The sequence below is a fragment of the Panthera onca genome, chromosome B1 (genome assembly GCF_046562875.1).
Source record: "Panthera onca isolate mPanOnc1 chromosome B1, mPanOnc1 haplotype 2, whole genome shotgun sequence".
Lineage (NCBI taxonomy): Eukaryota > Metazoa > Chordata > Mammalia > Carnivora > Felidae > Panthera > Panthera onca.
In genome coordinates, this window is record NC_138342.1 from 145,219,898 (window position 1) to 145,233,070 (window position 13,173).

At 38.3% G+C, this 13,173-nt stretch overlaps 1 protein-coding gene across 4 annotated transcripts in view; it reads left to right on the top strand.

The window, feature by feature from the left end:
- The window catches only part of PALLD (palladin, cytoskeletal associated protein), a 406,473-nt gene that overhangs the window by 172,235 nt on the left and 221,065 nt on the right, over positions 1-13,173 (top strand). For all 4 annotated transcript variants that reach the window (XM_060653807.3, XM_060653808.3, XM_060653809.3 and 1 more), the window contains 3 exons: positions 8,667-8,733; positions 10,208-10,313; positions 13,003-13,077. In XM_060653807.3, the coding sequence (XP_060509790.1) occupies positions 8,667-8,733; positions 10,208-10,313; positions 13,003-13,077 (248 nt within the window). The remainder of the gene's footprint in view (positions 1-8,666; positions 8,734-10,207; positions 10,314-13,002; positions 13,078-13,173) is intronic.

Genomic DNA, 13,173 nt, shown 5'->3' on the forward strand with positions numbered 1-13,173 from the left:
AAAGAAATTTTAGAGGAACTATTACCACTGACTAAAAGTGTGTATCTTTACTTTCAGTAAAAGGATCCTCTGCACTGTCTTTGAATATCTGTGAGCTCAAGGGACCTTGCCCTGTTAATGAAAGCAAACACTTTTTATAGAACAATAAATAATATTTACATGGCATTTATAAGTGTGTACATACTCATGCATAATGATCAAAACCTCTCTGTAAGCCCATGAGATATTATTAGTACAGTATCTCCTTTTTATAAATGGTGAACTGAGACCCAGAGCGGTTAAAGCGACTCTTTCAAAGCCCCCTGGGGATTTGAACCCAAGCAGTCTTGCTCCAAGCAAGGCCCAGATTTTTAACCACTGTGTCATACATGTTTTAGAGTGCTAAATGAATGACAAAAAGACTTAAAATTTAATAAGTTAACGGTTTTAGCCATGGGTGGGCTGTGTGGCAGACATGGTAAAGTATTTTAGAATACAATGAAGGGAACTTAAACTTGCCTAAGAAACCTGTTTGCTAAGGATGATCAGATTTGTCTTCTAAATCCGACTTCAGATAGAGCCTCTTAAAATCAAATGCTTTATTTGCTTTTAGCTTTGCTGAAATATGGTGAAATATGGTGAATTTTAGAGTTTATTGCTGTTATACTATAGGTGTTATGTGAAATCACATGCAGTTGAATGGACTACCAGATCATTTCAGCCTGCATTGAATGTCCTCCTGTGGTCAGATAATGCAGGTACAAACATGATTAAGACCCATTCTTCAAGTATCAAGGAGTTCCGAATCTAACAGCAGAGATGGGCACGTTAAAAAAAAATAACTAGATTCTAAGTGATGTTATAATAAGTGATATAATAAAAATGTATCCAGTGTTACAGGGATACAGATTAGCTTAAAAAGGTTAACTGGAAGATATGTAAGATAAACCTACTTTTCATATAATGAAAGGAAATATTTCTCTACCTCTAAAATCAGTTTTAATATCTAACTCTGGTAGACCCAAAACATTCCCACCACAGTCTGTATTTTTATTTCAGTAAATTGGGCGCTTCTGAGCCTAAATGTCCATCAACTGATGAATGGATAAAAAAATTGTTTATATACACAATGGAGTACATATATACACAATGTATATACATATATATACAATGGAGTACTACATGGCAATGAGAAAGAATGAAATATGGCCCTTTGTAGCAACGTGGATGGATATGGAGGGTGTTATGCTAAGTGAAATAAGCCATACAGAGAAAGACAGATACCATATGGTTTCACTCTTATGTGGATCCTGAGAAACTTAACAGGAACCCATGGGGGAGGGGAAGGAAAAAAAAAAAAAAAAGAGGTTAGAGTGGAAGAGAGCCAAAGCATAAGAAACTCTTAAAAACTGAGAACAAGCTGAGGGTTGATGGGGGGTGGGAGGGAGGGGAGGGTGGGTGATGGGTATTGGGGAGGGCACCTTTTGGGATGAGCACTGGGTGTTGTATGGAAACCAATTTGACAATAAACTTCATATATTGAAAAAAAAAATTGGGCTCTTCTGTATGGAAGTTCCTGAACTGCCGGTCCACTTCTGCCTTTGAAATCATTTGGATGAGTTATCAATATGTGAGAAGTAATCTCTGGTTCTATATACCGTGCCAGGACTTTAACAAAGATGATGGATTTTTTCCCAGTGCGCTGTAACAGTGGACTTACTTAGCCAACCAGCCAGCAGGTATCTGTGAGTTCAGACAGACTGTGTGTGAGGAGAGGGTGAGGGACCTGGGCAGAGCAAGAATAAAGATCCATTAGGAGTTAGTCTCCTAAGCCTAATACAAGGTACTTCGGAAAACTGGCTCCTTGGCCTTGTAAAGTTTGGATCATAATTCACAGGGAAAAAAAATGAGATTTTTGTGTATTTTCATCCCAAAGAACAATTACATGTAATAGAAGAGAATTTCACATAAATTCTTATGCTCATATTATGACTGAAAGTAAGAAATTTTTATATGTACTCATTCCAGCACTGAATTAGACTCAGACACATCCCTACTGAATTGTATCCTAAGCCACGCTGCTATTACTGTGTCAGCATGCAGTCATTTGCAGGATCTACTGAGGGTAGGACATTTTTTTATAGAACTTCAGAGTCTCAACAAAACCTCTAAAAACTTAATGTAGTGGTTGGAAACTGTCTAAATTTCACTGTCTTCTGCAGCAAGTTTTAGAATGACACAAAATAAATTACAGCTTAAATCTCAGTCTGCGCCTGGGATAATCTTTCCTACATGTTGAACTTCCAAGGGGATGGCCCTGGGATGGGAGAGAAACTAGTCAGGGTGGTGTAAGAGGAGGCAGAAGACCTGTTTCGGGAGAGAGGACGATGCCAGCTCGCTCTCCAGATGCTTGAGAGCCCAAATGAGATGAGGACAAGGAGGAAACCACTGAGGATGTTGTTGGTGATTTTAACAAGAGGGGTTTGGGGAATCTGGAGAGCACAACGGTCAAATGGAATGAGTTGAGAAAATGTGTGCAAAATATGGGAAGAGAAGCAACAAATAATAGATCATGTTGCGGAAGTTTTGTTCAACCATCAGCAGAGGTGTGAGCCAGAATCTGGGAAGAACTGTGGGGTAAAAAATATTTTTTTTCTTTCACTTTGTTTGCTTATTTGTTTTCATACCAAAATAACTAGAGTATATGTCCTATGCTAATGCAAATAATCCAAGAGGGAAAACCTAGATCATGTAGAAGGGCAAGAAAGAATGAGACCAAAGTCTTGGAAAAGGAGAAAGGAGATGGAATCTGGCCCACATCTGGCCTAGATGGTGAGGAGGGTACCCTCCAGGACTAGATGGCAAAGAGATAATCTTAAATTCATAATATAAACAGGAAAGGTAAATGTCAGCATGTGAAATCCAGACACCTCCAGTTTCCATCATTGTCACCCTCTTCTGATTGTAAAATGGGTTACACAGATCATTACAGCTTTAGGAACTGCAAAGAAGGCGGGATAGGATGGTGGTCGTGAAATTGGGATGAAGGAAGTGGGATTAAACCTGGCCTTGTAGGAGTTGGACGGAGAGGAGGGCAGGAATGTGGGGAAGAGGCAGGGATACTTGAGCGAGTGTAATGCACCGTGGCAGATCTTGTGTGACATTTATAGGTTCTCAGTGCTTCGAGTAATCAGGTAAAACATGTGCCCCTTTTAAGGGACATTTTGAAACATGATGAGATGTTGTATGAGTAATGGCTCCTGTTGATCTCAGCAGGGTAAAGCCCCTCTAAGTACATGGTTTCTTCTCCTGGATTTTAAAAATACACTAAGGGGCACCTGGGTGGCTCAGTCAGCTGGGCATCCGACTTCGGCTCAGGTGATGATCTCACAGTTAGTGAGTTTGAATCCCACATCGGGCTCTGTGCTGATGGCTCAGCCTGGAGCCTGCTTCAGATTCTCCATTTCCCTCTCTCTCTACCCTTCCCCTGCTCATGCTCTCTCTCTGTTTCAAATATAAATAAATGTCCTAAAAAAATTAAAAATACACTAAGAGAAGCTGAAGGAATCTAAGCACAGCCTTGGCCATTTTTCACATTATTTATTTTTAAATATTTCTATAATATTTTCTGGCTAGCTTCTAGTTCCATGACCTTGAACAGTTTTTCAGTGGCTCTATGCTTCATTTCCTCCATCTCCTCTGGGAGAAAATTGGATTGCTATAAGGATTGAGAGCAGTGCCTTGATACAGAGTGTGAGCTATGATTACTATTATAAAAATAGCACATTTTTATTTTTAGAAACTGAAAACACACACATAAAAGGAAGGTATAAAAATCAAGTGTAATGCTACTGCTCTGTGACGGTTACTTTTAATATTTTGATCTTTCCAGTCTTTATCCTGTATGTGTATATTTTACTCTACGTATTCCTTTGTACCTTGTTTTAAACTTAACCTGTCACAAACATCTACCCATGGCATTAAACAATCTTTAAAAATCATTTTAATGTCTTTATAGTCATTCATCATTTATAAAATTTTAAACCCTTGGCATTGTTTCCGTTGGTCTTATCTGAGTCTTAAATGATTATTGCTGCACTGGTGATTATAGCAACTGAGAGAGTAGGGAGGGAGAAAATGAGTAACTCGTATGGGGACAGAGTATAGTCACTGCTTAAATTTTGAAAGGCAGAATATGCACACGGGCTGAACTCCAGGAGTTTCTCTGTGAGGCTGGTTTCACTAAAGTCTCTCAAGGTCTCAAATATATATTTAATATGTGAATATATAGTTTCAAATGGTTGATACTTGCTTTCATGAAGACTTCCTGTTTGCCGAAGTTGAAGCTGTATCATTTACTTCCAGCTTGCTTCCACCTAGAAATGTGGCTTTTTTTCCCTTCATCAAGGAAGATGCCAAATAGACAAAAACAATGAAAACCTAGTGTTTTCATGAGGGTGAGGCAAATGGGCATTTTGATGTATTGCTATTCTATACACACCTTTCTAGGAAAATACTTAAAAATGGAAATAATATATCCATTCCTAGTGCAGAGATAAAATTATTGTAAAGCTGCCCATGTGTATTTAAAGCAGCCATTAGAAAATTATAAAGTAGGTATCTGATGTCATAGAAAGGTGTTTCACAATGTATTGAGTAGGGGGAACGAGCAATAACTTAGCAATATGCATAACATCATCTTTTAAAAATGTTTATGCATTTTTAGACAGACTTTGGAAGACTTTGGAAGGATATACCCCAAAGTATCTTGAGTGGTGGTATTCCAAATGATTTTTTTTTCTTTAATTGTTGCTATTGGGCATTTTCTGGGTCTTTTCCTGTGAGGAAGTATTAAATAGGGTACATTCTTTAAGTGAAAAGAGAACACCTTTTAAAGGCAAGATAGCAGGTGTATCTTTGTGACATCTGCACTGGCACTTGTATCTTCAGAATAGAGCAGAGATCATGGGCATTTGATTCCCTCCCTCTGTGTGGGGAGCAATATAGAAATAGCATTTAGGCTGATGAACAGATAGACGGATAGTAATTGTAAGTTCTGGAACATGTCAGACTGGAGCTTCCATCAAAAACTGAAAGTGGTGGTTCGATGAATACGAAAATGATAACCAGAGACAGGAATGTCCTTTCCTGACTAGCAGGTGCAAAGCAGATGACCAAAGGGAGGAGACAGAAGGAGAGAGGGAGGGAAGAATCCTTGAGGGGGGAAGGGAACTTGCTGGCACAGAGAGGGAGATTTGATCTACCACCGTCTGCAAGAGCTGCTCTGACACCTGAGACACAAGGTGACTTTGAGATTTCACGAGGGTTGGACAGGTGTGCAAAAACTAGCAAGGGTTGTCTTTTCCAGGGGTTGAAACCTTTTTGGCCCTTTACCTTTCTCTGAAAATCAGCTGGAAAAAGGGAATTTGAAAAAAAGAAAGACTTTCTAAGTAGATAATCAGGGGATTTTATTTTTAAGATCTATTAAATGTTTGGAATCAGATGAAAAACAGCTATTGGTGTCCCCAGTTTCTAGCCACTTTGAGAGCATCTGTGATAACTTCTGTAGGACTTTTGCTACCCTCTCCCTCTTTAAAACTCCGGCGACTCTAGTAAAATTGATCTCAGATGACCCATGATTTTCTGGTAATGGAGTCTACTGATTTTTGCTCATGTTTCCCCAGCTCCCTTCCCATACCTCCTCCTCCTTCCATCTCTATCACCTATTTAAAAAAAAAAAATTTTTTTAATTTTGAGAGAGCTTGCACACAAGCGGGGGAGGGGCAGAAAGGAGGAGAGACAGAATCCCAGGCAGGCTCTGTGCCACCAGCCAGAGCCCCACAAGGGGCTCGAACTCACAAACTGCGAGGTCACCACCTGAGTCAAAACCAAGAGCCCCACCGACTGTGCCACCCAGGTGCCCCTCTGTCATCTGTTTGTGACGGTTGGCCGGTTGTGCTGCTCTTTCATTTTGTTACTCCCCCAGCTCATCCTGCATGACTGACTTTCCCCATCACCGATCTCAGTGCCTAGAACGGAGTCCAAACACTGTGGCCCTGTCTTCTACATCTCACCTTCCATTTCTAGACTTGCCTCCCGCTGCTGCCCCCTAGCATGCTGCTCTTCTGTGGTTGCTTAGTTCACTTTCCAACCCCAGACAAGTGTCGCAGTTCCCAAGGTTCCATTCACTCATTCTACAAAAAGTTGCAGGTCTGCCATTAGTGAGGCATGAAAATAAGCCCTCAGAGGAGTTACAGACCTCCATGGCATGCGAAGGTCATAACGGTACGAGGGAAGTCATGGACCACAAGTTCAAAAAGCCTCTCACCACTGCTTTCTAGTTATGTGACCTTATGCAAATTACTTAATCTCTTGGTTCCTCAGTTTTCTGATGTGTAATTGGACATAGTTCACCTCTTAGGTGAGTTATTGTAATTAAATGTTGGGGCACCTGGGTGGCTCAGTTAAGCATTCAGTTATGGCTCAGATCATAATCTCACGGTTCGTGAGTTTGGGCCCCATATCAGGCTCTCTGTTGTCAGTGCAGAGCCTGCTTCAGATCCTCTATTCCCACCTCCATCTCTGCCCCTTCTCTGATCACATGCTGTCTCTCTCTGTATCTCTCAAAAATAAACATTTAAAATAATGTAATAGGGGCACCTGGGTGGCTCAGTCAGTTGGGCATGTGACTTCGGCTCAGGTAAAGATCTCACGGCTCGTGAGTTCGAGCCCTGCATCAGGCTCTATGCTGACAGCCTGGAGCTGCTTTGGATTCTGTGTCTCCCTCTCTCTCTGCCCCTCCCCTGCTTGTGCTGTCTTTCTCAAAAAATAAATAAACATTAAAATATATATATATAACGTTATAAAGTGCAAAGCAGATTGCCAGGCAAGTAGTAAGTACTCAAAAATTGGTAACTAACTCCACCTCAATTTTTCAAAGAACTTACAATTTTCTAGCATATAGGATGTTATAAAGGACCTGAGTAGTAAAGTAAGAACATGGGGAGTTCAGAGAAGACAAAGCACAGAAAAAATTACTGGGCTGATCTTAAAACGCTATCGAGAGAAGACAAGGTAAGAGTTTCCTATGAGAGTGAATAATAGAATTAAACATACAAACATAAGAAAAGACCAAGAAGGGAAAGCCCTCCCTTCCTTTGGATCTTTATTCAAAGTTCCCGTCTTGATGGAACCTTCCTTGCTACCCTACTTCAAATTGCATCCCGCTCCATTCCCTCCTTCCCTGTTCTGATGTGTGTTTTCTCATTTCCCTCAATGCCACGTCATGTATTTATCTTGTCATTTGTGCCTTCAAAAGAATGTCAACTCCACAAGGGCAGGGGTGGGTTGGTGGGTGGGTATTTGCTGCTATATTCCCATTCCCTAGTGGAGTGCACGCCATTATGTTCAACTCTTTGCATTGGGGTTCTAGGACATGGAATTTGGCCAATAGAGCTAGAAAATCTGGTTGGAAATCATGCGAGTCACTAAATAGCAGGGTTTTAGGTTTTTAAATTTACGGAATAGAAACTCATCATCTTAGTTTTTTTTTTTTAACATGTTACATTAAAAAATGATAAAGAGTTTGAAGACTGACCTAAGAAGACAAGATAAGAATCTATTGTGGTAGTACAGGAACTAAGTGAAGAAAGTCTATACTAAGTATTAAATAAATACGAAGGGACAGCAAACATTCCAGCAGAGTTACTTAAACATGACTGTTAAAACATTAATAAAAGACTAGAAAAATACAGTCATGGAAAGTAGCATGGGGTAGCCATCCAAGAAATTACGTTGATGCATATATTCTAAATGTATTTAAAATATACTGCAAAGAGTACATATAGTGTGATTCCATTTGTATAGACATATACATAAATGTATGTTAATAAGTTTATCTGACAAATATACATTAGCATGTGCAGAATGGCATTAAGGAAGATACTGTAGTATTATGTCACACAATTCTCTCTTTGGTTACTTTTCTGTAAGCATGTATTATTTTATATTAAAGTATCTTTAACTCAAGTTAAATACATCTCATAAAAGCAATACCAAGAGTATACCTCTAATCACGCTTATTTTAAATCTGTCACCTAAAATCTCTTGTGACAAAACACATGAGCATTAAAATGTTAAGTACATTTTGTATTTTGACTAAAAACATAAGGTGACCCTCAATTCACAAACAGTAAAGAAGCGAATGAATTTGGGAGAGTGTGATCCAAAATTGGAGACATTCTTAGTCAAGAATGAAGCCACTGTTTTGTTCTAATTTATCAAAGACTCAGAAAACATCTCCTAATTAATGAGTAATGAAGACATTGAGAATCCACACAATGTAATCTCCCAAGAAAGGGTTAAAGTTTAAAACCTTGGATGTTTTACACAGACACATACATTTATTTCATAGTTTATAAGCCACTTAGAAATTTGGTTGTGGTGGCCAAAGTGATAAGAAATGAAATTAATAGTAAATTTGGCATTCAAAACAATTGCTTTGAAGAAAGCTTTTTATAGTAGATCTTTAAGTAGTTTTCTGAAAAAACAGTCCAAATAAAAATGGTCTGAATCATTCCCTATTTCAAAATAAGACATTGTATGTTATTTAAAAATGAAAAATAGTACTCTCTGAAGCAGTTCTAGATACCCTCAAATCTTAATTTTGTCATTTTCTACTTTTTCAGGTGCCAGTTCAACAGATTCAGAGAGTGAAAGTTTAGCTTTCAAATCAAAACCTGGAGCCATGCCACAGTGAGTGCCTATGATCCCATCAATTGTCTGTATAACAAAGAATGTCACGAGAATCGTTGGGGTACAAAGCAGCATGCATTGTGCTTTGAAGGAAGAGGTCTGCTGATGTCAGTCAAAGATCAAATATCTGAACGTGAACACATTTTTTTTTACTTAGGAATGTAGACTTTGAAGTCTGCATTTCATCATTGAGATGCCAAAATCAAACCATATACAATGTTAGTCTCAATGACAACTAACTGGTTATAAATATGTAAAACTAACAGTCACATCGAGAGGAAACTAGTTAAATCATTACCAAAATATAAAGGAGGACCACTTTATTGATACAAACTGGAAAATGTCTGATTAAGCCAGAAATGGGTTTCCATTTGGATAAAGTCTATTACTGGTTAGATCTTATGAAAATGGTAAAATTTAGTTATTCTTAGGAAGACAGATGGGTTATTTCCCAAAATAATAATTATGTAAATTGATATTAATAATTAAGTTTTTGCAAAAATAAAATCAAACCTACCAGAATCTTGCAGAAAACGCCATGAATATTGAGACTGTGCTAATCAATTTCTTTGATCTGCTAGTATATACATGACAATTATATCTATCCAGGAGCATATATGTGTGTGTGTGTGTGTGTGTGTGTGTATATATATATATATATATATATATATATATATACACACTCTGCCACCTCTGACTTCAGATAAAGATCTCAAGCGTAGTAAAGTTACATGACTTGCTTGAGATTGTACAGCCAACCTCTTAGCAAAGCTGGGCCTACCAACCAACTGTTCTTAACCTTTCTCTACACCTCACTAACTTTCATGGGTAAGAAGAGACAAAAATGCCAAGACATTCTCAACAAAATGAGGAACCAGGACAAAGAAGAGCTGCTAGACTTAAAATAGACCACTAAAACCATGAACTAAATACAGAACCCAAACCCTAGGACTTTTTCCAGACATTTTCTTTTCTCTTAGGACTTCCAACATCAAACTTTAGGTTCTCTGATAATGGCTGAATTATATATAGCTCCTTTTCTCTTACCCGTGTATTTATTTTGGTAAAATCTATAAGGCCCATTCTATGTATGTATTGACTATAGCCATTCTAACTGTAGGTTGTGGTTTCCCATTTCTGAAGCACTTACAATTGAAGTGGACTGAGTACACAAAAAGAAACTGAAATATTCTGTGGAAATCTTTCAAAGAATAATTCCTGATTTTAAAAAGTTCTGGGGCGCCTGGGTGGCTCAGTTGGTTAAGCGTCCGACTTTGGCTCAGATCGTGATCCTGCGGTTCATGGTTTCGAGCCTCGTGTCGGGCTCTGTGCTGACAGCTCAGAGCCTGGAGCCTGTTTCAGATTCTGTGTCTCCCTCTCTGTCTGCCCCTCCCTGGCTCATGCTCTCTCCCTCAAAAATGAATAAACATAAAAAAAATTTCTGATGGAACCCACTTGCCTTTTTATTTTCCAGAGCTCAAAAGAAAACAACTTCTGTTTCCTTGACAATAGGATCATCATCTCCAAAGACAGGAGTGACCACAGCTGTGATTCAGCCATTATCCATCCCTGTTCAACAGGTAAGTCCTCGTACTTGAAACCACAAGGAGTCAAACTCATTAGCAAACTTTGTGAAGCAGACTTCATGATTACAGCTTCGATTCCAACTAGTACACTCCCTGCAATATTTTCCTAAGTGGGAGCACAACGGGGGGAGGAAAGAAAACGGTAGGTAAAGTTCTTCCTTTTAAGCACTAAAAATAATGTTTAATCAAAAACCTATTACCAGTTAGTCAACATCTGCTTTCCCATTGGGAACATCTCTAACAGCCAATAACCTGATAATACGCTCTCTCTTTGAGCTATGACTATTTGATTATTCTTCCACAACTGTGCCCTCTTCCATTTAGCCAAATTTATTAGCTCATTTAAAATAGAAGCAAGAAAAGTTGACATACCAACAAAAGTTTTTCCAGGAGCTAAACATAATCATGCTATAATAATAATAATAATAATAATAATAATTATTATTATTATTATTATTATTGGCTTAACCAAGCATTTTAACCCTGCTTTTATTTCATTACAAGACTGCCGTGTCCAAAAAAGAACAACAGTACAAACTACTGAGGTAATAGCTTACTTTGCAGATACAACAGGAATTAAAAAAAAAAAAATTAGAATCTTTAAATGTTTTAATTAGATGTATGTTACTTTGCCTTTGTGCTATGATGTGTATATTTAAAAACAACACTCACAAAAGCCTTCCCCGCCCCCACCCTTGAAGTGTAAACTAATTCCTAACTAATCACTATGTTCTGTGAGCATCATCACCAGGCCTTCTATCTATTGAGCACTCAGGTATTGTAGAGTAATACTCTGGGATCTGTGGTATGTAGAAACCATAGAGAAGAGACATTTGAAACTTGAAAAGAACCAGCCAGTATAACTCACTTAAAGATTGTCTAAATATTTGTTTTAAATCCCTAAATCAGAGTGGAACCTATAGAAATATATCTGATTATATGTAGATTTTTTTTTTTTTTTTGGTGTTCGATATTTAAGTATTGATAAGTGATGAATGCTTAGCAGCATGCTAGGCATTTCATTGGAGAAAAAAATCTGTCACCATCTTCATTCCCAGTTTATAATTATTATTAATTATTATGTAAATTGGTATTAATAATTAAGTTTTTGCAAAAATAAAATAAAACCTACCGGAATCTTTTAGAAAACTCCATGAATATTGAGACTATGCTAATCCTAAGAGCAGGGACACCTGGGTGGCTCAGTCGGTTAAGCATCCGCCTTTGGCTCAGGTCATGATCTCACGGTTTGTAGGTTCGAGCCCCGTGTCGGGCTCTGTGCTGACAGCTCAGAGCCTGGAGCCTGCTTCAGATTCTGTGTCTCCCCCTCTCTCTATGCCTCCCCTGCTCATGCTCTGTGTCTCTCTGTCTCTCAATAATAAATTAACGTTAAAAAAATTTAAAAAAAAGCCTAAGAGCAGAAAATACGTATTTAAATATGTAAAACCATAATAACGTAAACAGTACTTTTAAGTGGTTTAAATTCTACAGGAGCACTAAATGGAAGGTAATCTAATCTATTCCGACAGTATAGGCAGGAGGCTGAAGGGCTCACAGAAACTCCGTTGCTTTATTATCATCAGCAACGGTCATATAAAATTTTAACACCCTGGAACCAGATTGCCTGGGTGTAAATCCCAGCTCTACCACTTACTAACTCGAAGAGACCTTGACTAAGTGATGTAACCTCTCTATGCCTAACTTCTTCATCTGTAAACTGAAGATAATACCATCTATCTATCTCATAGGATTATCATGAGGATTTAGGGAGTGAATCTCCACATAACATTTAGAACAGCGGCTGGCACAGACTATCTACTGTATAAGCATTCAAATAGTGTATGCACATAAAAAGACAGTGAAAAGTGAAACCCAATCCTAAATCACAAGCCAATGAAAAGTCTTACAAGGATAATGAATAGGCCCTTTCCATCCTAGCATCTCTACAACTGCCAACATTCCGGATGACATCTTGTCATATTTAGACACATAATATCAGATCACTATCATCTCGGGGTAAGAAGCTAACAATTGCCTATATAGAGCAGAATAAACCCAAAGCGCTTGAAAATAAATGAATGTAGAAGGAGAAACCATTTCCATTCACTACTCTGGAATCCTTCTATTTCCCCAGAGATGAGTTCCATTCAGTAAGTATTTCAGCACCTTTATTTTTTGCATATCAAGAAAAAACAGTATCCTTCTTTTTAACTTCTTATAATTCCTTATATCAAAAAAGAGTTCAAGTTAAAAATAAGGTAGGGGGATGTTTGATAATTTACCCTCCACTGCCAGTAACTTGTGCTTTTAATTCAATGAATCCAGACCGTATTTAAAAATAAAATATAACGTCTGTGAGAACTTTGGAAAAGGCCCCTGTGAAACCCCCACACACAGAAATCCATTTGGTAATAGCATTTAAAAGCTCATGGATCCCTAAGGAACCAGGGAACTTGTACCTTGAATATCCTTTTGAGTAGAGAAGAGTAACAGATGTGAAATGAGGGTGTAGAACAATGTCTGTACTGTATGTAAGAGTAGACCAGCAAAATGATATATGGCGATGTTTTCTTTCCCTTGTTTCATTCATGTGGAGTGATCCCAATAATGAAAGGTTTCTTTAGCCCATCTGTTCAGCAATTTATATATTCAGAATTTGATCCCTGTGTCTCTGCTTTTTCAGGTTCACAGTCCAACCTCGTATCTCTGCCGACCTGATGCAACCACTCCTGCCTCCTTTCCTCCTATTTTTACAAAGGTCTGACATCTGCAAGTCTCATTCTCTGTGTTTGCTTTGGTCCTGAAATTCCATTCACATGGATTCACATGTGGCTTCATGTGGCAGTCTTTAAAA